At 44.9% G+C, this 26,117-nt stretch overlaps 1 protein-coding gene across 1 annotated transcript in view; it reads right to left on the bottom strand.

Moving 5' to 3' along the window:
* NECAB2 (N-terminal EF-hand calcium binding protein 2) overlaps positions 1 to 26,117 on the bottom strand; it is a 73,313-nt gene that overhangs the window by 33,287 nt on the left and 13,909 nt on the right. The window contains exon 3 of the mRNA XM_085071790.1: positions 2,773 to 2,881. Coding sequence (XP_084927916.1) covers positions 2,773 to 2,881 — 109 coding nt within the window. The remainder of the gene's footprint in view (positions 1 to 2,772; positions 2,882 to 26,117) is intronic.

Consider the following 26,117-nt stretch of genomic DNA (forward strand, 5'->3'; position numbering starts at 1 on the left):
AACAATCAGCAGGAGCATAATTTTCTTCATTTTCTACTCTTGCTGTAATGTAATCTCAATAGCAAACTTTGTTTTGCACACTAAACAAACACGATGGCCAATATGAGAAAAATGGGGAGATAAAACAGAGTGCTAAAAAAATTAAAAGTAAATAAACTTCCATCAAATAGCAAATAACTGTAATTCAAACAGCCTTTGGGAAAGATTAAGTTAATATTATTCCTATGTTCCCCTGTAAAATGGAAGAATGAAAACTCCACTCCACTTCTTTTACTCGGTTGCAGCAGCACTGAAGATTGCAGCCCCAGTGCCTGGGCATGCTGGAGGCAGCATTCCCCCTGCCCAAGCTCCCCCAGAGCTGCCAATTCACTGTGAAAATAACAAAAGACTCAGCAAGGTGAAGCCACACATGACTTGGACTTGAAGGGCTGTACTGGACACGACTGCAGTCAAGCAAACTACTCATTTCATAGTGAAAAACACTTTGCAGAAGGAAGCCTCACTCTGAATAGGTTTTCTGGAGACTGAGACAGCTCTTTCAGATTAAAAACAAGGAATATTTTCCTTCTCCAGCTTGATAAATTTGCTGTAGATGTCTATGCTTTTTAAATCAATAAACAAGTGCCAATTCATGCAAGGATTTAACTTGGAAGCGTGACCAACTCATTGCTTTTGCTTCCAGCCAAGAACAGCAGATGCTCCACTGCTCTCTGCAAGTATCAGTCCCTAACAGGTATTGATGACTGTATCAAGCCAGCTTGGCTAAAGAAAAATATTCCTGAATTGTGGGAGCTCTTGTCACACTCGGGAACTGCTCAGCAAGACCCTTGCCAACAGCACCATTGCATGACATTTACAAATGGCACATTTTTACTCTGTCCAGTTTAAAAGACATCCCTTACTAAGGCTCGGAGCAAGCAGCAAATTCCCCACAACCCCCAAGCAAATTCAATTTCCTGTTTCAAGAAGACCAGAAGAAACATCCCCACAGTCACCCCCACGTGTCCTGGATTACACATCAACCATCTGCATCCTTCCATGGGCCAGGGGGGCACTGATAAGATCAGGCAATGCTATAAATTATTTCAGAATGAGGCAAGTGAGCACCCAAGTCCCAGAGTCCATTGAGAGCCCATCTGGGAGCATCACCTGGAGCTCAATAAATAGACCCACACAGCATGAGGCAGCACCTCTTCAGTGCCCATGGATAAAGGGCCTTTGGAAAGGATGGATCATTCCCAGATAGCTTTAGTAACAAGGTCACTAAACTTTCTTTGGTTCAGGGAAAGGTAAATATCAAGCTGGTCTTTGGTATTTCTGACCTTGGAATAAATTTTGGGAAGGACACACATTGAGAAGACACGATTTTGAGAAATCTCACATCTACTTTGCTTTTGGAAATATCTTCAGCAGCAGCCCCTGTACCTGGTTGATGAGTTTTACGGTGGTGCTTTGGTGCCAGTGCCCTCCAGCACAGCCACTGCTTTCCAGGGGCTATTTTGGATGGGTGGCAAAATATGCACCACTCACAGGAGCAAAACTCCACCTGTCTGCTGCCAGAAGGCTTTATAATTAACCAGATGATTATTTTTCAAGCACTTGCTGCAAAGCTTCTCATTTGCAATTGGATTCTCTTTTCTTCTGCTTTTTGGACAGGTTTTTTCTCTCCAGAGGAATAGGAGTCACAGTGGAACATGACTCAAAGCTGGTTTTCATTTGTATTTTCAAATAGACAAAACCACTCAGGCTTTTGAAGGCAGATTCCTCTCGGAAAGAGAAAACCCACCAGTGGCTTGTGTCCTTTGTGCTGGTGCCCAGTGCTGCTGACAGGGCTGCTCCCAATGGAAATCCATGGCTTTGTGCTGATCCCAAACCCTGCTGCCACCAGACACTGCCAGGGGCTCACAAACACCTCCAACCCCACCAAAGGCAGGCAGAGGGGGCACTGAGAGAGAGGCAGCGGAGACAGAGAGGGGGAGGAAACAACAGCTGCTAACAAATCTGTCAGCTTAATTTGATAGCCTGGCACAGGCTGCAGAAGCTTGATGCTCAGGGACAGCAGGCAGGTGCCATATTTAGCCTCGACTTTGATGTCATGTCGAGCTATAGGCACACCTAGAGCTCTGCTCTGCCATCATTTCTCTTTGTTGCTGTTGTAGCCAGTGCTGCTCCTGGGTCTGCTCCCTCGGTGCTTTGGCCAGTCCAGAGCAGCCACCTCAGGCTGTGGGGAGCAGAGCAGAGGCAAAGCATCCCAACAGTGGCTGCAGGGCTTGGGAAGAACCTCACCCTGAAGATAAAGGGGCTCGTTTCTATTAAGTGCTGGAATGATCACTGCTTTCCAGGGGATAGTTTGGATGGGAGGTGAAGCAGGCATGGTCCAGCTGCAGGGGATACAGAGACACCACAAAGAGACAGGATAGGTCTATGCTTAGAGAGATTCACATCATTGCCTTTTATAGCCCAGCAAAGCTTTTAGATAAAGGGGAAAATTTAGAGATATTTAAATGCTCACATTAAACTAAGCATTATTTCAGATGCTGTAAAGGTCAGGTTGCACTAAAGGAAATGGCCTGGAAAAACCACCAAAACAAGACAAGACATAATGGCTGTCAGGGCGAGACACAAACCAAGCAGAAATGGAGATTTTGCAAAGTTTTGCAAAGCAAGTTGCACCCCTGCAGCTCAGCCCTGCAGAGAAGCACTGCTGCTGCACACCACTGCCATGACCCAAAAACTTTGTGAAATGGAAGGATATCAGCACATGGAACTTACTTAGTGTTGTCTGAGTCAATGGTGTGAAAGAGCTTCTCGAGTTCTTCTTCATTGAGTGTCCCATCAGAAAAGAAAGCCTGGAACTCCTCCAGGGACAGCTTCCCATCATCTGCAAACAGCAACACAGCTGCCATTAGGGAACAGCAAAGTGAGGGGGACAAGGCTGAAAACCAAGAGTTATCTACAGATTTAAAGATTCAGGCCAAAATCACTTCCAAGTGCTTCTGCAAAAGTGGCCCTCAAGCAGAGCAGAGCTCACAGGGCTCAGGGTGGGACCCTGCAGCTCCAGCAGACCCAGGGCCAGATGGAGATGCTCCTGGCTATGGATGCATTGGTCATTGGCCATTAGTTGGGCTATTAACCCAAAGCATGGCTCTGACCTAAACAGGAAAACTGGCAAGCTTCATCCTAAAACTGAATTACATTGAAAAAATACGGGAGGCTTTAGTCTGCCCAACGTTCAAATGATGCAGGATGCTCATTAAGGGACATTTAACAGACAGGAGAAGACCCCAGGCTGGAATTATAACAGACCCAGCAGAACCTATTGCCATCTCCATCCAGCTGCATCCTTTCCAGCACTGTCCATCTCCCTGCTCTGAACAGAAACCTTAAATAACTGCTATTTAACTGATGTGAAAATCTGGCCATACACTTTCTGTGTTATTTTCTTTATTGGTCTCAGTGTTAATTTCATACTGGGGCTGCTGCAGCCTCCTTAAATGACCAAGGAAAAACAATCAAATTCATATACAAGGGGCTAAAAGAGGGACTCCTTCACAACTTTGACAGATAAGGTGACAAAGGCTTACACTTGACAGAAAAATCTGGAGCCTTTCTCTGTGCTCTGTGGACAGGCACAGAGCTAGCTGTGAGAAAGCCTGGAGAAAACTCCTTTGGAGTTCAACAATAAAGCAACAGGATTGAGACAAAACAAACTCTAAAGAACCTTTCATTTACCATTTCTTGTCCAAGCTGCTGACACCATGCTCTGGTGTGTAGCAGTGCCTCTGGGGGAATAACTACCCCAGGTCACATATTATTTAAAATCTTTCCATTCATATCCACAGAAGAGTCACAGACTGGAAGTGCTGCTACTTTGCAGTAGGAGAATGTATCATTTATTATTTAATCAAATCAATAATAAACCCTGTTGTTTCTTTTCCAGGAAATGATGCCAGAGGACAAAATTAGCCAGCTCTCCACATACACATCAATATTTCTTCCCCAAAGTAAGTCTGCTGCTTCTAAAACATACCTGCATTGCCAAATGCTAACCCAGTTTCACTTGCCTGGCATAGACAAATTTAGAACAGTGATAAACTGAGTCTAAGATGCCCATTTAATTGGCAATTATGGAAGGAACACAGCAGGAGAACAAAGTCTACAGCAACACTGGGTGAAGAGGGCACCATTTCCAGAGCACCACAATGGCTTCAGACAGGGTCCAGCTGCCTAATTGTTTTCCTGCATTCCTTCCCCAAAACGTGACCTCTTTGCAGCAGGCAGGGTGCAGAACACCAGTGCTCAGCTCAGGGAATGAATCCCAAACCTGCTCTGTGTTTCTGATTACAGAACACTAAAGCACCTGTAGTTCAGCAAGAACCTGGTGCTTGAAGCATCCCACCAGTGTCACCTGGAGTGACCCAGGGGTGAGATTCTTTCACTGGAGCAGATACACAGACTGTCCACAGCAGGATCTCCATCCCCACCACCCATCTCCACTCTCCACTGCACAGCTGGATAAGAAGCTTTTCCCCCTCAGTGCTCCTATTTATGCAGTGTCCTAGCCAAGATCAAGGTTTGGCTTCTTCCAGTCCTGTCTGGCAATGAATGCACATCTTCAAGCACCAGGATCAAAAGGATGACAGCATTTCTATCCCACAAGGACTAAACAATTCTTTATATATGGAACACTTTACCTGTAAACCATAAATCAGTGCTTGTTCACCTTCAAGCTGTCCTTCCACACAGAGGGCAGGCAGAAATAAATTCCCAGGAAAGTCACATAAATCAACTTACTGGGAAATGAAAACCCTAAAGTGAAGTGGATTATTTTTTTCAGGAGAGTACTTTGATCTGAATTTACACTTTGCTTAACTCTGAAAAACACAAAGGTGTTTTTAAGTTTGAGGAAAAAAAATCCATGCCCTTTATCTAGTTTATATCTCATAACTTCTGTCTTTCATTTTACTCTTGCTTGATTTGTTTTGCTCTGGGCTTTTTGAGGGTTTTTTTTTTGACTAATGTGCTCCAGGACCCATTTTTGCTGCAGCCTCTGAAATGCCTGTTTAAAATTTGTGCCAAAACACTGCTCTAACTCCTATCTCAGAGTCTCCTGAGTGAACAGGTAGACAGTTACCAACTACTGTGACAGGTTAGACCATTGGAAACCATGATGCACTGAAATTTCGTTGGCATTTAACAGCCCAAAGTAATTAAAAAGCAGGATGATTTAAAGATCTAGAGGAAGAAGGAAGTGACAGTGACTTTTATTTAATTTTTATTGTCTGGAGACCCCCCGAACTGCTTGACCCTTGGCCAGAATTTGAATAAAAACACCGATTTTATCTGCTTTTCATCCTCCCACAACCACCAGCACAAAGCACCAGTCAGCTTAAAGCTGATGGGTATTTAATACAAACTGGAATACTTGTCTGCAAACACACAAAGCAAAAGCTGTTCTGAGTAAGGAGATAATCCTTGAGCTGCATATCTATAATTGTGGAACAGCCCCAGAGCCTGGGCTGCTGGAGCCAGCAGGCAAAGATGCCTTCAGGGAGCTTCAGGGTGATAAGAGGAAGCAGACTGGGCTGGGATTTGCCAGTTCAAATTAAACTGTTAAAAAATCTTGGTGAGGAGGATTGACCACAATGTTACTGACACCAGGTCCCTGGCTGGCTGTTGCTGTGATAAGGAAGAGCTGATGGGACACTGTGGGCCAGGAGGAGCCTTATCAGGACAGTCACAGCTTTTCCTGACAGCAGAAGTGTCTGCTCTTGGTAGAGAATGGATAAGACTTCCAGAAAACATCTTTTTGATGAAAGCTTCTGGGCTCAAGGGGTACAAATTCTCCAAATGGACAGGCAGGGGCTTTACCAGAGCCTCAACTGCACATTTCAGCCTCACCCACACCCTGCCCTGTGGAGCTTGTCTGGGACATTTCAGCCCCAGGGAGTTTCTTTTGACAGGAAGCATAATGGAAAAATTGAGATTCTTCACCAAATCTCACTAAACCAAAAGAAGTTTCCATCATTTTTGAGATCTCAAAGAGATCTAGATCATAAAGATTTTAAGATCTAGAGATCTAGAGCTACACAAATATTTGTGACTTTTTTATCTGGGTGACCATGCTAAAGGTGGGCAACCTACTTCCACTGATTCCCTCCCTCCCTCCCCTTTAAACCCAACACCTAGCTGGCAGCAAGGACAAGTGACACTGCCTAGAAATTGCCTCCCCTGCACTGATCAGCTGAAGAAAGAGATAATCAGGCCACAACTATCCTGCCATCATTTCTTCCTGAGAGAGCAATCTTCATTTTACCCTAGCTTTTCAAAATAATTCAATCACAGGCAAAGACCAAAGCAAATTACCAGCCCAACAGAGTTATCAAAGTTAAAACTGACTGAAGAGAGAAGGATATAAGAGACAGCATCAGAAAGCCCCAACTGGGATGTCATTATATCTCCATTTACCATCATGAAAATCTGAGAAGTCCAGAAGCGACTTTTACACCTTCTAACTGACACAATCAAGCTGTTCTCACCCGCTAACACAGCCCAGGGAAAAATCAAACTGAGATCATAAATCCTCCAAAGTATAGGAAATCTGATGGCTGAGTTTCTGGAAATTCACTCAGTGATACAAATAGCTTAAAGCAGCTACAAAATAAGGTCACTGTTCTGAGCCTCAGTTTGCTAAATCTGTTTTCAATTACATGAGGTTGAGACTGCTCATATATTTCCCAGATACATTATGAATATATTTTCTAACTATTATTATGAATATACTTCATTACTTACTTTTATTACTCTGTGAGTTCTAAAATGCTCTAAGCTCCACTTAGTTGCAATTGCCCAGCAGCTATGGGTAAGTAAATTGGATTTTACTGTAGCCTGTGAATAAAAATGATAACTCTATTTTTTTCTTCATTCTTGGGGGTGTGCATGTGCAGATACATGAGCCAGCAAGAGCAAGGATTGGCTTCTACCCTTCTTCCAGCCCCTTGGAAGCCAGGAGGAGAGACTTTATTCATTTAAATGAAGGGGAATATGGGCTTGAGCTTTCCATCCTGGGCTGTTAGGAAAAATTACCTCCAGGCCCACAGATCTGATCTGTGATGAGCCTTTCCACTGGGCAAAGAAGTGGTATGTCCTCTGCATCACCCAGCCTGCTCTGAAAGTCACCTGCAGATCTTCACCCCTTGCTCAGGCACACAGCAGCCAGCAAAAAATGATCCACCCACTTTAATTGCAGCCTCTCAATGTTCTGTTGGGGGCAATTGCATTTAGTTGGAAGCAGGGCTGGTGATTCACCTCAGAGCCACAGGAGCTCTGCAGGAGCAGCACAGCCCACGTTGGGTGGCTCTGCACGAGGATGCTGCCAGTGCCACAGGAGTGGAGCCCAGCAAGGGGCTTGGCTAATGAGATGTAACACACATCATTAACAGGAAATTACTACACCTGCAGTAATTTTCTAGTGAAAGGAGTTTACAGTCTGACTCCAAAATTTTGAAACTTAACTAATGCCCAGCACAGCTCTTTTCACAAGACATTCACCACACCAAGTGATCTGCATGGATAACCTGAGAGGGAGATTGATGTTTCCAACATAGCAGAAAACATCTGTTTGAAACACTCCTGTGCATTTCTAGTGCCAGATGGGAGTGCTGGTGGGACCTACTGGGTGATGCTGGCACAGGAATGCAAAGGTTGGCACAGAAGAGAGTTTCACACAAGGACAAAGGGGTTGAACTTCAGGAGCTGGAGTTCTGCTTACTCAACTCATTGAAAAACACTTGATAAATGCTCTTCTGTGCACTGGGCATGATCCCCTCCTTTGCCTTCTTGCCTTTAACACAGTTTTGAGGTGGTGTCTTCCCTCTTCTGCCAGAGACCCCACGACAGCTCCATGGGCACAGCCCAGAGCTCCTCATTCTGGGAAGGATGTGCACTCACACTGAAGCTCCCTGGCCAATGCCACATGCAGCTCTACTTTCAACATCACCATTTGTGCCACTATTTGTGTTAATAAAAACCTCTGGGATTTTTATTTTCCCAGGACATCTCTCCTTCCTGTGCCCAGCCAAGGCTTTGCAGAAACATCAGATGCACAAAGTGAATGAAAGAACATCCCTTGAGAAGTCAGCCAATATCCCTCCCATGTCATTCACCCCAGGAATAAAGACCATTTATTCTTTGGCAATTTGGCTAACTTTTGTCTTCATCAAAGCACAGACTTCATCAAACACAATATTTAGCCAGTTTTGGACTTCTCCTTTCTTCTCTGCAGCATATTATGAAGTTCTGTGGTACAGCTGAAAGTGGGACATACTCAAAATCTGTGAATGGCAGATTCTATATCTGATCTCAGTAGAGAAGGACTGAAGATCCTTTTTGTGACAGGATTAGCCTTTTCATTTCCATTAAAATAGGGGAAAAGTGACTTTCATTTCAAAATTACCACATCAGTCAGTATAAGATAATGAGGAACAACTTAGAGCCTGTTTTTTGTCTAGGGTGATAGGTAATGCTGCATGCACCAAGCAGACAATGCCTGGGAATCTTCCCTGTAGGATTTAGATGGGAGAAAAATGGGATTTCCATTGTAGTCAGAAAACTGCACCTCATTCCCATCATAAATAGCCTGGGCATTAAGCAATCTTCATTAGCATGCCAGAATTTTCCCCAAGCTGCTCAGCTTTTATCATGAAATCAAGCCTTTTGTTATCCTAGAGTTAGAAGTAATTTTGAAATTATTTTTAATGGCAGCTATAGATAGTTATCAAGTGCAAGGTGGTAGATAGGGAGACTTGCAGGAGTGATATAGCACATTTTCTCCCACTATCATTTGTGAAGGCTCTACTTTCTTCAGTTTCCCACATAATTCTCACCTTGCTGTAATAACCTGATTTAAATGTGGGGTATTTTTTTTCTGCACTTATCCATTACATTAAATTTGGATGTTTTATCACAGGTATCTAGGAATGCCTTCCAAAGAAATTCCCAGTTGTTTATAAATTAAGTGCTGGAATTAGACTTCCCCAGGGTGTAAATAGCCTGCCCAGGTTCAATATAATTGCTGCTTAATATAGGTTATAGCAAAAACCACCTGAACCATTAGAAGAGAATTCAGAGAGAAATGCCTGTAGTCCACAAAGCTTTCTCCATCCTCCATTTCCCCACAGAAAACAGGAGGTAAACCTGTTTCAGTTTTTCTCTCACTGTCCAAGTTATTTGCTTGCAGTTTAAAAGGAAAACACACGTCAACAGCTGATTTCAACATCTGCCTCCCATCTGTAGCAGCACAAGGACAGCACTGAGTCAGCCCTGCCCCGAGCTGCAGCTCTGCAATAACTGCTGCAGGCTGCAGGGGAGCTGAGCCCTGGGACCATGGCTACATGGGCAGCTCTAGCTCAGGGCAGAGCAGCGGGAAAACATTCGGGAAAGGAATCCAGAGCTTGCAGAAAGGAAGCTCCTGGCAAAGAACTCGTTTTGAAGGCAATAGGTGAATTCTCAGTGGGTTCCTTGGGCTCAGGCCTGGGCAGCCAAGAGGAGCTGGAGGGGAGGCACCATGGATGGCTGTGCACCAAGGGTATTTACTGGTCAGTGTTGTAGCACAAAGCAGACCTCTGGGCTAAATACCATGAAATATATACAGCATTAAATTAATTAATCAGTAATTAATTAATTAACTGTCCTGGTTTTGGTTGGGATAGGGTTAATGTCCTTCCTAGAGGCTGGTACAATGCTGTGCTTTGGATTTAGGATGAGAACAATGTTGATAACACACTGATGGTCTCACTGTTGCTGAAGGGATTGGGGACACACCTTCTCCTCTGCTCCTTCACTCTCCCCCATCAGGAAATCTCTGTTTCTGAGCTCTTGCAGCCACCAGCAGATGCAGCTTAGCTCAGATGTACAACTGCCACTGCCTCTCAGTTATTTTTCATCTTAGTTGACCTGAGAGTGCCTTTTTATATTGGGTGCTATTAAATGGATGACTGGCTTTGAACAACCATAGCTTTTTAGCACCTTTGATTTATTTACTCATTTAAAGTCTGCCCTGTGAGTTACACAGGCACAGGCCAGCACAGCAAAGCAGCAGGTCCCTGTGCAGAGCCTGCAGCCTCCTGACCCAAACAGCTTCATTCTCTCTCCCAAAGGCTTTGACTCTCCACATATCCAAACATCTGTCTTGCTCTCTCTGCTGTCTCTCAGTCTCATTCCCTCTCTGTCATCCTGAACTTCTACTTCCTTCTTCATTAAAGTGTCTTCAGTATCTTCCCTCCCCACACTTCCCACTTTCTTTTTTTATTTGAACTCTTGGGTGTAACATGTGGGACATTGTAGACTACACAAAATTAGAATTTCTGTTTAAGAGGAGATTGTACAGAGGCAAGAGGTTGCAACATCATCCACCTTTGTTCCCTACTATTTGATCCTCAAAATTTCTGTTTATTGCCCAGGCAGCCTGTTACAGATCCCTTCTTCACTCACCTTCCTGAAACAAGTTGCAGAGATTGGATATTAGGAAAAATTTCTTCACTGAAACAGTGGTCAAGCACTGGAACAGACTGCCCAGGAGAGTGGGGGAATCACCATCTGTGGAGGTATTTAAAAGACTCGTAGATGTGGCACTTGGGGACACAGTGATATCTGATTGCAAGGGCACTCTATGATCTTAGGGGGTTTTCCAGCCTTAATCATTCTGTGATTTAAAAAACGTCAGCAAACTTCCCACTACCAAACCTCCAGTCAAAGCCCATGAGCTACTAACAGCCTCTCTAAATATTTGATCCAAAGTGAAAATGAAACACAAAGGCAGCACAGCTTGTTGTTAATATGAGATCACTCTGTGCTTCAACCATCCCAAAGCTGTAAATCCTGACTTCAAAACTTCCTCCTTGCATTTAAGGCAAAATTCTTACAAGGACACCTTGCTAAAAGAGAGCAGAACCTGCCTCCTGCAGTGCCCTGAAAACAACTATTCTGCACAGGAATTACTACAGACAATGAAAAAATACACTAAAGTAAATAGTAGGAGGAAAAACTGATATTTGGATAGTTATACTAAAATATTAAATAGCATAGCTGCTATTTTCCTATGCAAAAATTAGTTAATTTTTATGCATCAGCAAACTGCAGTGTTATACATAATTTCCTGCAAGGTTAAGCATTTCTTTGTGTGCACAATAGAGGTGGCCTGGGAATCACAGAGAGGTATTTAAATCTGCTCCTGAGCTCTGCTACATCAAAGCAGAGCAGTGGGTTTATTTGGGAGACTTTTTTGCAATTCCCCACTCTCACATCAAAAGCTACTCATGGTTTCAAGCTGTTGCAGGGCTCTTACTCCTGCCGTGCCATGGTGATCCTCCAGGTGCATCCCACTGGATATGCTGAGAGACAGAAACCTTGGGGTGATGGGCAGAGATGTAAAGCCACTGCAGCACTTGGTGTGCTCTCCTCCTCTGAGTCTAAGGAAAACTCAGGGCATGGAGACCAGCAGCAAACCCAGACCATGGAGCTCACACAGCTCTCAGACTCCTTGAAAAGCAGCACTGGATGCATGTCCAGGGCAAACAGAAAAGAGAAAAAGAAGAAAATTTTAGATAGCAGGTCCTTCATCTTACGACATGTGGTGAAACATCATTATTTGCTGACAGCAACCTCCTGAGTTCCTAAAATGCACTGCAGTTCCTACAGGGCACTGACACCCTCCCCTGCCAAACTGATGTCCCCACTTGTGCTGAGGATAGCTCAGAGCACAGATTTAGAAAGGCAAAGTATGCAGCTCTGTGCTGTGCCCAAGTGGGAATGTGCTAGCTGAAACATTTGTGAACTATCAGCTCCAGGCAGACTGCCAGCTCCAAAGCTTCCAAACTTTATCATTAAATTTTGGCAGAAACATCAAAAGACAAAGTAAACCTGGGATGATTGATCAGGAAGTTTCAATCAAGCTGAAGCAGAAGCAAACACTCCCAACTCCAGTACACCCCAGCTCTGCAACAGCCTATTAAATCCAGATTTCTTGAAAAGCTCGGAAACAAGCACCAAACAGCCCTAATTCCCCTCTGCCCTTCATTAGGAAGACTTCTCACTTGCTTTTTTAAGGTGCAGATGAATGCAGGGGGCCAGGGCAGGGTTTGCACTATTTTCAGCTCATTATACCCAGCACCCAGCTTCAAATTGAGAAAGAGGCAAGTGTTTGAGCAAAAGAGCAAAAAATTATGAAAATGCATGGTGTTGCCTCTCAAAAATGTGGTCCTGATGTGGCCAGGGTGTGGAAGGGAGAGAATCTCCCTGGGGCTGAGGCTGTTCTTGGCAGGGCTTGCAGCATCACACTGGATCTGGGCACAGCCTGATGATGCTGCCAGATGCTGCTCTGGGAGCAAATCCACAGGGATCACTGCTGCCAGCAACCCTGGAGCTGCTGATGGGGTTCTGCTGCTACACCACTGTGGCTAGCACAGGTCTTTCCCATGAGAAATCCTTTTGTGTTTTATAAATAAAGATAAGGTTTGGATGTTATTAAAAACAGTGTCCCAAGACTTGGATGGTGCAGACCTGGCCAATCAGGCCTAGGGGGAGGTTTTTGACTGACCAATCTGGGTGACTTTTGAAAACTCTATATATATGATGAAATCAAAACAATAAAGGCCTTTTCCTTCTTGCCACTGAGAACTGGATTCTTCTCTCTGCTAGTGGCTCAACAGCGACACACCACCACTGCAGCCTCTCCCAGGGCCAGCTTGGACAGAGCAGTGGGCAGCATTTCAGCTGCTGTCCTACCCAGGGAAGCACTGTGCTCAGCTAAGGGAATTGCAACAGATGAAACTGTGACACCTGATTGATTTCCTGATCTCCGACAGCAGAAGTTGCATTTCAGCCTAACTGAAGGATTGAGTACAAAAGCAGTGCCCAGGGTGCAGTGACTGTGCTGGGTCCCTGAGGCATGGTGGTGTGTCAGGAATGAGCTGTGGGCAAGCCTGTTCTGGGTTCTGCCTGGGTTCTGCCACTGCAATAGTTCCCCTGTGATTTTGTTTCCCCCTTGTAAAATAAACATTATTCTGTGCTTGTTAAACCCCTTGCAGTGGATGAAAAGCAGTGCTCTAAGTGACCTTTCTCTCACACCAACCAGAGGAAGGCAGGGGCAGCAGGGCTGTTTCCATGTGGTAGCCACTGGAGTTGTTGACTGTTGACAAATTAGCAGCAAATTACTGCAGATTAGAGAGCTACAAACTCCTCGCTTTCTGCAGTCCCATGAAACAATATCCAGATTGCATTGGCAGCATCAACAGTTTTCCATTCAGCTAACAAGCTGCGCAGAGATGAAGACAGCAAATTAAACTAACACGGAAAGCAGATTCCTCATTTGCATTCTCAGAAAGCAGAAGAAGTTTCCCTACTGCTTTATCATCTGCGGCATACAGGACATCCAGCTTCCTGTGCCAGGGCTCAATAGGTGCTTGAATAGCAAATGCAGAACCTGCATAATTAATTGCTTGCTTCCTCATGTTAACCCCTGGACTGTGAAGCCAGGAGTAAGCCCACAACATCCATCTCCTGCAACACTAATGTTTCATTTTTTGAAACTCAATGGTCTCAAAATCCCTGCTAAAAAAAAACTTTCTGGCTCTAAACAAAACAATTGCTCATGTTTGATGGTCCCTCTCTGGGAACATCCTTTGCCAATAGCTATATCTTTTTTCTGGGTAGTCTTTGCTTCAGGACCCAGTACAAAGGAGAGGCAAACTGGTCCCTCCCCATGGGATGCTCTTGCAGGTCTCCAGCATGGTTTGTCCTGGCTCCCCATGGCTGGGAGAGCAGCCAAGCCAAACCTCACTCAATCCACCACAGTTGCTCTGCTTTTTATGCTTCCACTTAATAAGCTTCTGCATTTCCCATTTATTTTCACAGTGAAAATGTAAGCCCTATGCTCAGTGTCTCCAGCTATTTGTCCAGGGCAGGATGGGTGTCTCAGCCCTGTCAGAGACACTTAACATCTCTAAGGCAAACAATGCAGATCTGTTCTACACTCTTTCATCCTTTTGCTCCAGCAAAGCATCAGAACAGCACAGAACAGAGCAGTCCTGCAGGGAAGGCACATCTGCTCTGAAAAGATTGAAAGAAAAAACAAAACCTAAATATGTTTTTCTGCTCCAGCAAATTAAACAAGCACCTCTTTAATCACAGATTTCTGCTTCTAACAAAGCTGCAGCATTAATATCGTCTCCGTTTATTTTTTGTTTGTTGTTTCAAAAGTAGGTTATAAAAAGCCCAGAACCCTTATCCAGCTTTTTGGTTGAGGGAGGAGAAAGATAAGGCATTTTGCTGTCTTTTCTGCAATGACCCGTGTAGTGGAGAATAAAGTACAAAAGAAAAAATACCAATTTAAACAAATGATGAAAACAACAAGAAGGAGAATCACTGCAGCAGGAGCTGCACAAGAGCTCCCCGACCCACAGCCCAGGGGCTCTGCTTTCCCAAGTAGGTCAGAGCTCAAGGCAGAGCATCCCCACAGCGCCTGCTCCGTGTGCTCCTGCCCAGACTGAGCTGCAAAAGCATGCAAGCCCCTCTGGTACCAGCACAAAAGGCAGAGGGAAAGTTGTGTGCCAACCCAAGATTAATATTGTGAAGCACCCCTGGCCCCCCTGGCCATCTCAGCATCTCCCATTGGTTCCTTCCATCCTCAGCATCCCAGCCACTGACCTGGGGGCTCTGTGCTTCAACCCAGCCTGCTTTAATTTGGCTAAATCCACAGTGAGGAAAAAAAGGGTATCTGAAGGACGAAAGCCACTGGAAAAATGCCTACAAGTTTTTTTCCAGCAGAAAATGGGGTCATCTGGCTTCTCTTCTTAAAGAAAGCTTTCAAAGGAACATTTGAAAATCCCAGACCTAAAGTATTTCAAGTTTTGTTTCAGTTTAATCCTTATCTCTTCCCCTGAACACTGACAACAGCCTCTCAATTTTTAGTTTAGTTTTCCACAGCAAACCTGAACAAGTTGTCACCGAGTTCCTACATATGAAAAGAAGAGAAAAAACCTCTGCTGCAGTTTTTAATTGAAAACTGAGAACCACAAATGCACAAACCAGTGGGGAGACCTGTGCGTGGGACCATTTCCTAAGACAGTGCTGGGGAAGGGTCTCCCTACTCCCTCACCCAGCCCTGCTGCAGCTCATTAAAATGCTTCTTTGGGAGGCTGTGTTTCAGAGAAGTCTTTGTGAATTTTTAATGCCGTGTGCTACTTAGCGTTTGCTGAATTCACAATTTTTCCACGCCATCTCAGCAGCATCTGCTGCAGCCATGCGACCTGGAGTGGCACACAGCCTTTCCCAGCTAAGCTGAGAGCCTGGCATCAGACACATCCCAAGGAGAGGCGTGTGGGCAGTGCAGGGAGATTCTTCCAGACCCTTCTGCAAAACTCATGATGCACAACTTCCCCAAGCCACAGTCCAGGCTTGACCTGGATTCAAGTGTTGCACTCATGGAACACGGAGCAGCACTGCTCTTATTGACATGCTGAAATCCAGCAGGACAGCCCTGGCTGCAGCCTCTGCTCAGGGAACTGCTGCTCTCCTCTCTTCTTTTCTCTTTAAGGTCTTACAAAGCCTGAAGGTGATGTCTGGAGAGCAGAGGGGGGAAGTGCTGGAAGCTGGCGTGAAAAACCAGTTGGGAAACCAATGTATTGTGCAGAAGGAAGAGAAAATGGGGAAGGTGGCTCATGAAAATGAAGACACACAACTTGTTTGACATGAAGGTGAAGCATGACCCATTTGCTTTTGGCAGAACTGAATTTACACAGGAGAGTGGTGGCACTGAGGGCCTCCAGCACTCAGTGTGATGCTTAATAGTTTCCAAGATAAACCACACTCATCTGAGCTCTCCTCTGCTCCACCAGGGCTCTGGTAACAAAATCAATGGAATCCTCTTATAGATTTTAAAAAAAGAAACAACACCAAAAAAACCTCCCACCAAAACCCAGCAGCATCTAGATTTACAGAAGTGCCATGCCAGGAAATGCTATGCAAGCTACTCATAGGAAATCCAAATTGCTAACATAATTTTTCCCCAAAGATGTGGAGCCCTAAATTGGAAGCAGGAAGCCCTGCTCTATTCTGCTCAGTAGTACAGGAGTACTACAGCAGGAGCAAAGATAACCCAGCAACCAAGAAAGAAAACTCAGGAGCCACTCTGCACGTGGACAATTTGCTGTGGGTTGCCTGGCTTGGCGGTAGAAATGCTTGAGGGAACTCTGTTCTTCTTTGATACGCTAAGCATGATGAGCTTTAGGTAATGGAATAGGAAATGTTAGGTTTAGCCCTTGATGATATCTCCTGTGATGTTTGATCAAACCCTCCTTGTGTGGAGGAGGTGATTTATTAGCAGAGATTGGAGCCATTTGAAGAAAGAAGCGTCCTGGTGCAGGAGAAGGCTCATCTGAGAGCTCCATCAAAGCAGCAGTTTACAGAGAGGTTTTCTGTCTGCCAGCAGTACCAGCTCATGTCAGTGCCAAACCTGCCATGAAAAGGCTTTTCAGAAAGCAGATAAGCATCGTCACAGCCCTGGAGAAGCACAGCTCTCTGCAGGCTCTCCTTTGCCTGCAGGAAACCCACTAAAATTCCCTGCCTTCCCAAACTATTAGCACAGGTTGGATTTCTAGACTGGTTCAATGAACAAAGTTAGGGGTGAATTTACCAAGACTTCGCACCCATCTCTTTAGGGACCTGTTTCCTCTCTTTGTACACACGTGAGCCTGAAACATTTGTGTTTCATTTACATACATACCAAAAAAAAAAAAAAGAAAGGACATAATATTAAGCTAGGAAATAGGAAACAAAACTGTCCTTCAAAACCAGTAGAGTTGGTGAGGGTCAGGGTGCTGGTCAGGCCATGCCATGGTGCCATGCACTGATAGGAAACCTCTGACTGAGGGCTTGGTGGCATTTGATGTGGGAGATGACAATTTGATGTGGGAGATGACACAACATTTGCTGTTTCCTGCTACTTCCACACTAATTAAAGAGAAGCTAATTCCAAACCTTACTTGTCTCTCTCACAGAGCACACTGACATGCTTTTGCAGAGAGAAGGAAGCTCACAATCAGCTCTGTGATTTCCTACTGCCCAAATCCCACGGGGCGTCTGTGCTACAGAACAACATGGCTCCTGATGCAAGATCAGCCTCTGTGAATCTGCACCAAGTACTGCTGCAATAGCAGTGCAGTGAGAAATATTGAATCCTCATTCTTGTTTTATGAAAGGATCAAAATGCTCAGCATGTTGACAATTCAAAGGTTTAGCAGCCCAGCATAGAAATACATACTGCAGGCTTAAAACTTGAATACTAAAATTCTAGAAGACAGAGGGTAAAAAAAAACCAACCTACTCATGCTGTACTGCAATGGTCCAGTCCTGCTCTGTACTGATTTATGAATCCAGGAAAACTGCTTTGTTTTACGTTGCCTTGGTTATTCAGTCACTTGCTGGATGAATACATTTGCTTGGGTCAGTGCAGGGCTCTGAGAAAAAGCACACAGGAAGGGAGCGAGTAGCTCCAGTGGTCCAGAGTTTAAGGCTCTTGATATTGAAAAAAATGTAGATCTGTTTGTCCAGCTAAGCTTTCCTCCAGCTGCAGCCAGCCCCCAGCTGGGTTTTGCTCTGACAGCCAGAGCCTGTAACCAGGGAATGGTGTTTGGAGAGGGCTCACCCTGCCAGGATGGAGCAGGGACAGGCTGGGGTGCCACATGTGACACATCAGCCCGGCTGCCAGCAGGGCAGGTGTTTCTGCTCTTACCTGATGCCTTGGTCTGGCAATAGACACCTTCTTGTTCCCCCTTCACACCCACATCCACCCTCAACCTCCCACCTGCCTTTCTTTGCCCACTTGCCCCCTTATTAGCCCCCTAGAGGGAGGAGAAGTGGGAAATGGGAAAATTATCAGATCTCCTTCCTCATTTAGGTATTGCAAATACGTACATCTACAGAAACATCTGTAGGAAACAGAAATGGTCTTCCCAGGCAATCAGGCAGCCCCAGCCCTGATGTGAAGGACACAGTGAGGCAGTGAGCACAGTCTGATTGCATTTGCTGAACAGCAGTCACCCTCTCCCCAGCTGCTGACCTTTAAAATGTCAGGCACCTCATTTAGAAAGCAACAATTGGGTTTGAAAAGTTTTAAGGCTCTGAGTCCTGCTCCAGCCAATTTTGCAGAGAGTGCTCGGCAAGAACATCTCCCACTGCTCGGTTTTTCCTTTTCCTTTCATCTCCCCAGGATTTCAGCATTTAGCACCTTGTTCCCTCATGCTGCTCTTGTTATAGGAGGATTTAATAGTGCTGCAATGGACAGTCCCACTTTTATAACTTCTTTTCAGTTAATTCTTCCTCCAGTTAAATACTAGAAAACCATTTCCCCCTCTGATTTCCATCTTAGGAATTCCTTTTTGTGACATCTAAACTCTACTGTTTTCCTATGACTAGATTATTGGATGCATGGGAGAGGAAACAAGTTTAGTTCCTTTCTTTGAAAAATATAAATATTTCATCTTGTTTTTACAGTCTTATGCAAGTACTTCCATTTATAGCACACACTTTTCCCCCATTGTTTGACACATACTAAGTGTATTAATTGATACCACTATCACTCCAGCTACGGAAGGATAACAAGATAATTCTGCATGTGGCTGTGTTTGCATATAGCCAAAGCCTGAGCTCCATAAAGCCCAGGGACAGACTTGCATTCCCCATTCCCTACCTCTGATCTCCAGTTTGAAACCCAGCCAGGCAAGCTGTGTCTTCCTATCACTCAGCTTTCCAGGCAGAAGTATTTCAAATTAATTCACAGTCCCTTTCTGCCCATCCAACCTTCCTTTCCTGTTATCCCACCTCATGGGGATGTCACTGGGGTTAATGAGTGTTGAACATTTGCTCTCTGCAGCTGGTGCCAAGGAAGGTGACAGCATGATGCCATGGCAGCTCCGTGGCTGCTCCCACCTGCCATGGTGCAGATTGTCCCTTTTAGTATTGGCATTATTAGTATTAGTATACTACAACATTGAGGAGTCTATTAATGTGAATATGCTGGTAAAGATTTCGGTAAAACTTGAACATTTTGCCAGTATTGATTCAACCTTTTTTAGAAGGTGGGGAGGGTGTTGTAAAAAAACAAAGAAAGCAACCAATGGTACTACAAAGGCGAGGAAGGAAAAGCAGCCTTGCTTAACAAAGTGTAGCAAGTGGAAGCCAGTGAACCAGCCAGCTGGAAAAGTAACATCTCCACGATGGACAGAAAATCCTTTGGAAAGGAAAATAAGCCTCAGTGCACTTATTTTTATTAGCAGACCAGGCACAAACCTGGGCTTTGGTGCTGGCACAGCAGAATGACACACAGCCAAATCACTGTGTGCCTAAAGCTCAGATTCCCCAGGGTCCTGGAGTCAGCTACATAGGATTAAGGAAAAGAACCTTCATGTTCTTTAGGTACCTCTCTTTAGGTACCAGAGCTACCCTAAAGCCACGCTCTGATGGTCACAACAAAGCCCCAAAACCTGGCTGCTCTTTCAGGCTGAGGTTAGAAGCTGTGAGCAGCAAGGGGCTGCAGCCACTCACATCTGCACTGTGCCAGGCTGGGGCCTCATACCAGCATCCAACTAGGGCAGAACCTTGGCAGCAGGAGCTGATCTTGGGTCCAAACCCCAAGTCCAGGCTGAGGCACTTCCTGAGCCCAAGCCCAGCCGTAGCAGCCCTTTAAAGCTCTGCTGAGGGGCAGCAGGAGCACAGCCAGAGCATCTTCCTCTGCAGCTGACACACAGCTCAGCCTGTGCCACTTGGCTGACACAGGCAGGTCTCACCTCTGCACTGAGGCTGCAGCAGGGTCACTGAAAAGAAAGTTCCACTCAAAAAATAATTTTTAATTATTTCCACCTCTGAAAACCTTCTGAAAGCATTGCAGACTTTTTCCAGAGCAACATACCACCTTCCCATGGTGCAGACAAGTCATGAAACCAAAGACACTCAGGCTCCTGCTTCTCATATCCATAAACATCTATTTTCACTCTTTGCTATATTATCCTCCCATGAAAAAAGATTAGCTCTTCCTGCCCATCAGATCATCCTTGCTGGGAGTTACAGATGTGGATGTATCATTGTTTCAACTTCAGAAATTCCTTTCCCCACTGCAAGGCAGTAAGATACACCCTTCTCTCCAATGTATGTTATCTGGTGTTTTAAAAGAGTGAGAAAGATAAGAGGGAGAAAAAGATATGCATGATTTATAGCTGTTCCTGGCCAATTGCCTGAACACAAGCTGCCAGAACATATTTTCTCACAATTGTCTGGCAAAAATTGCTAGCACATTATGAGGATAACTTGCAGCAGTGTATTTGTTCTGGATTCAATTTTTGCCTTATTTAATTTTAATAGCTATAATAAAAAATCTTCAATAAATACAGCTGATCTGCAGAAGATACCTAATTAAAAAGGATGCCAGAGCCTGGTGCTGTCCCTTGTTCCCACAGCAACAAGAGCACAGGAAAGTAAGGAAGCAAAAAGGCAAAAAGAGTGCTTTCCCTCCACTAAGGATCTGCTCCAATTCTCCGGTGGGAACTTCCCAGGGATTAAACTTAAAGGCAAACATAGGATAGTCCTGCTACTGAGAGAGAGAAGTAGCAATAGAAACTCTCAGTGAGATTTAGGTGGTGTAGCCAGAGAAATAACGTGAGCTGAGGGTCACACAAGAAGCCCGTGGTGGTGGCAAAGGCATTTTAAGGAGTCCCCACATGCTTGTCACCTCCAGCTGGGTGAGCATTGTCACTCTGCTGTCCCTGGCACTCCTTGGAAACACACTGAAAGCACACAAACCACACCATGGCTCCAGTTCAAAACAGGGTAAAACATCCAGGCTGGAGCATCTCTCCACCAAAGGCAGCATCATGCCTGAGCCCTCCTAAGTGAGATTCACTGAATGTTGATGAGAGCCTTTGTACAAAGATATTTCACAGCCACTCCATGCCTTGGAATGCAGTTTGGGAAACACTTTTGGCACTGACACACTCCACCAAGGGAGCAGGACAAAGCCAGGCCTTTTTTAATCTCAGTTATGGCACATGTGCACAGAGTGCACTGCTGGTTCCAGAGCCAGCAATGTCCTGTTGCTCTGCACTCTGTCTGCCTCTCCTGTTAAGGGACACATTTGAGAAGAGGGATGGTAATATGGAAGAGCAGGAAGGTAACACAGGAAACATCAACTGAGATCCTTCACATGGCTATCTAGCAGAGAAACTAGATATTTAATAAAAAGGATTTAATAAAAAGGCTCAAAGCAAAGCTGCACCAGGGTTTGATGCACAAGAAAGCAGAAAGCTCTTTGCCTGTTGTGTGTGAGAGCAGAACACACTGTCTGGTGAAGGAGAGAGCTACACACTTCATAGGGTTTGACTCCCAACACTGAAAGTGCAAATGTCCTAGGAGCTTGTCCCTACACACAAGCTGTGTCCCCTCATCACTGCCACACATCAGCTGAGTCCCCAAAGCCTGCAGTCAGCTGCACCTGTTTAATCTGCCAGGATACTACATCCTGCAAAAGTCCTTTCCAAGCACCTCAGTGTTGAATATCTGTAAAAAACCCCAAAAACCACCAAAGCAAAACCCAACAAAACAACAGCAACAAAGAAAAAAATTAGCAGGAGAAATATTGATTTGCTGTATCTACTTTGAAGAGCTTTCCAGATATAGCAAGATGAGATATTAATGAGATAGATCAAAAATCGCTAAATCCTCAATGCCCATCACTTCCCTGGCTTTCTACTATAGCCAGAGCCTTCCCTTTCCCTTGTGCATCAACAAGGAAAATGTAGGACTATAACTTTTCAACTGAAATGGCCTTCAGGATACCTACAGCTGTGTGTCTCCAGTTCAACAGTCCCCATGCTCCTGAAAAAACAGGGCAAGAACCACCATTTTAAGGCCCTATCAATAAAGCTTACATTTTTTGGGTAGGGTTTATGAGGAAGTAATAGCTCCATAAAGGTTTCATTGTGCCCTTTGCTGGCTGTCATGTACACACATTTGCTGTGCAGCCTCCAATTAAATCTCTCAACTTTGGCCCTGGAAAGAAACATCTCTAAAAATCCTCTCAGCTAATTGAGCAGCTTTTCAAAGTCTCCTTGGAAAACCATGATCCCTTATTCCCACCCTCCACAACTTGCAACATGGTCATTAAATATTTTACAATAATATATCCCCTTTACTCCTGTCCAGCTGAAGCCTCTAATGAGGTTTGCAGAAGAAAACCCACATTTCCCAATCCACAAAGAGAAGAAGAAAATAAACTCCTTCTTCTTTGGGTTGCATCACATGTCAGACCTGCATCGGTGCACTTCAAAGCAAAGCAGAGCCTTTGGAAATGCTGCCCTGTGGATCAAATGCTCAGCCTCAAATTGCCAGGCTGAAGCAGTAACCCCTGCTCCAAATCCCCTCCCTGCATCTCCTGGGGACCCTGACAGCTGCTGTTTGTCTCCAGCTCCCTGTACTAAAGAAATTGAAAGGAGGAGCTGAGGGAAAGAATGGATCCAGCAGCAAAAGAGCATTGCCTGTAGAAATGCACAGGCTCCACCACACACACAGAACCCACCCCAAAGGCTGGACACAGCTGCTCTGCCCCACTGCCCAGCAGAGTAGAGCCCAAACATCCCTTTGTCCTGCCAGATCAGCACTTGCTGAGCACAGGGAGCAAGAGCTCCTGAGAGCAAGAGGTTTGGTGAACCACAGGAAGATGCTCATGGGCAGGCAGGTCTGAACTTCTAACAGAGGAAAACACAGACAGCAAGAAGGCTCAACTGATGGGTCAGACTGGAAATGCATGCAGACTGGTGTGTGGTTTTCATGCAAGAGCTCTGATCCAGTGTGCTCCTCCACATCTGAGCACTCTGAGTGGGGTCCAGCAGAGAGCAGAGGTCAGCAGTGGCCCAAGGGCTGATGCTTCTGCCCAGACAGTGACCACAGCAAGATGACCCTTCTGAGCTTCTAGTGAACTCAGGTGTAGCCTAATAGGAAAGTGTGCAAGCCTGTGTATTTAGGTGTCTGTCTGACTCTGAGGTTCTATTCCAATTATTGCCAATGAAGAAATGTCAGGAAGCCTTGAAGGTCACAGCAGTTAATGACTTTGACCAAGGGTTTTGCTCCGCAGCTGAATTTTTGAGAAAGAAAGGCTCAGCAGCCATGAGAAGGGATGGTGCTGGGCACAAAGGGCAGCCAGGAGCTGCCAGCACTGCCCTGGGGTGGACCAACGTGTGGTTGAATATGTTTCACAGTCACAAGGCAGCAAGCACCACAGGCAGCAAGCACGCCTGAAGAAGGCCAAATATTAGGTAAAGCTGATTTTCTAAGCTTTTCTTTAAGTCAGGTTTGATATTCTAGCTGCAGATTTTACAGCAAAAGGGCAAGGACACCCTTGGCAAGGAAGAACATGGCCACCAGCACTGCAAAGTACCTTGAATGATGAGGAAAGGGTATTCTGCACAATATCAGTCATTGAGCTATCAGAGACCAGCTGAAGTGTCAGCAAGCCAACTGCACTCTGGTTAAACAGAGGAATATTCCCGGCTCTTTGCAGCCCCCAATCCCATTCCCTGCACGTGGTGATCACACTGAGAGCAATAGTGCCTCCATTGCCCACTGTCCATGAAGGATCTCACAGTACGTTTTATTTAGGTTGCCTGTTCTCTCAGCAGGAAAAGCCCTTAATGGACAGTGATGGGCCATAAATTGATGCTGGGCAGAAATAGGTGCAATATGGGCATTTCTGTTGTGGAAATAAAAGTTTATGTGCTGTCACATCATTGACTTGAGTTCTTGGGGGAGTTTTTGGGCTGAATCCAAACCTTGCCCAGCTCAAACCTTCTCTGGCTTGAGCCCTGATTAGAGCTGGGCTGCTGCATTACTCAGCCTGTAGCACATGAGGGTGCAGCTGTTAATGAAGTCCTAACCCAGTGCACCCAATTCAAAGTCAGCTCTGCAGAATCAAGATAGTCCAGGAAAATAATATTTAAAAATCTACCCCTTGATTCTAACAGGAACTTGCTAAAAAGATGTGATATGAGAAGAAAAACAGGTCCTAAAAAACTGCCAGCTCTTCATTTCTGCTGCACACAGCATGCACCTGATACCCTCACATATTTGAAGAACAAAAAAAGCAGCCCTGAAAGGGCATGAGCAGTTGGGAAGTGCTCTTTCAAGCCAGTCAATGATAAAAATCAAAACACAGAATCATAGAATCTTTTCCTAGGCTCATAGTGATAAAGGGTGGATAGAAGTACTGGACACATCTAATGACAGCCTGTAGAGCATGGTCAGCAGCCACCTCTCACAATTCCTACATGATCTCAAAATTCATCATCTGATGGATAGGTTTGTTTATTATTTTGGGAACAGCATGTCCCAATTTAAACAGATGTCATCCCTTCCAAACCATGTGCTGTGAACTTTGCAAGGACTTGGAAGGGTAACTGAGAGAGCTTGGGAATGGCACAGGAGCCCAAATAAATGAAAACAGATTCCACCTTTCTCCTTGCAAATAAAGGTCACTGTGCAGTCTTACAAGGTGATTTTTGATTGTCACATGAAATCTAGACTATCTAAATGCAAATCTTCTTTTGTTTACTTAAAAGAAAAAGATAAATACATTTAGACTGGTCAATGGTCATGGAAGAACCTAACAGATTCATCCATACTTACAAAACCTGATTCATCACTGAATTTTTCTACTTACATGTAGGTGGCTGCTAATACTGGTTTTGTTATGCAAGAATTATAAATATTCTCACTGAGAACTAATGACTTAATTTGGATGCACCAGCAGGATATGAATAGCTCCAGGTTTTCCCAGCACATGAGGAATAGTGGCCATGCAGAAGGTAATTACCTGGGCCTAGAAAGAAGTGGTTTTGATGAGTGATAGGCCATTAAGGCAGGAATTGCAAAACACCCAAGAGCTCACAGTAAAAGCACAATTCACAATAGGTGCAGACTTGTGACTGTGGAAGGAAGTTATGTGTGCAACAAGAGGCTTATTAGGTGTTCAGGGCCTTTTTATTCAGATATGATACATATGTGGAGGTATCAGTGCCCTAACTTGGCACCTTTTTAAGATCCCAAAGCACCCAAAGTCACAATGCCTTAATTTTTCCTCCTTGACGCCTTGAAAGCCAGGTTATTGAAGTCCAAGTTGGTTATCACCATTCAAGCCTGGTGCAAGTGTATTTTCTAAAAGGGTCTCAGATTCATGGGGGGACAAGGGAAGGCAAGTATTTCATGTCTTAAAAACAACTTGTGGGCAATTACCATGCTAAAAATGGGGTCTTTGGACCATCTGCTCACCAGTGATAATTTTCTCCATCTCTCTCTCTCTGTGAATTTCTCTGTGCTTCCACACTGCCAGAACTGAAGAGGTATTTTCACTCCATTTTGCCCCAATTTCTGTACAAATAACTCAAGATCAGCAAGGGGCACTCTCAGAGTGAAAGGAGGAAAAGGAAACATTTACACAGTGACCTGAGTCTGGTTGCTGTGAATTTGAGCTCTAAGCACATCCACAGACAAACACCCATTTCTTCCTACTGGGCTCACTAGAGGGATCAAAATAATTTCTCCAGGTGGTGTCTGGAAAAGGTGGTGTTGGGAGCTATTACCACTTAACATCCTGCAAATTCCACAGACCCTTAAAGTCCTTAGAGGAACTGTCTCTGCCTACAAACAAGACACTGAGGACAGGCATACAGCATTTGTGAAGGGCTGGAAGTTGCTGGCAGCTTCACCCACGTGTTCTTTTGGAGACTCACTACACCAGGATCCATTCAGCCTCCCCCTTTGCTGAAGGCCCAGGACTCTCCCTGCTCTCCCACCACCATCTCTTCATCAAGAAACACAATCCATGGGAGAAACCTCACTCTCTTCCTTGGAGTACTGGTGATCAAGACTGATTTCTCCTCAGGTGACACTTATGATAGCTTTTCTTGAACATAATGAAAAACTTGAGTTCTTGAACTTATCAAGCAGGGGCTGAGAGATGTGCCTGAAGCTTTTCATTCTCTTGGTTTTGTTTTTCTACCTTTTCCTGGCTTTTGAAACCT

The sequence above is a fragment of the Lichenostomus cassidix genome, chromosome 11, assembly GCF_008360975.1.
Source record: "Lichenostomus cassidix isolate B80296 chromosome 11, HeHo_3.0, whole genome shotgun sequence".
Classification (NCBI taxonomy): Eukaryota; Metazoa; Chordata; class Aves; order Passeriformes; family Meliphagidae; genus Lichenostomus; species Lichenostomus cassidix.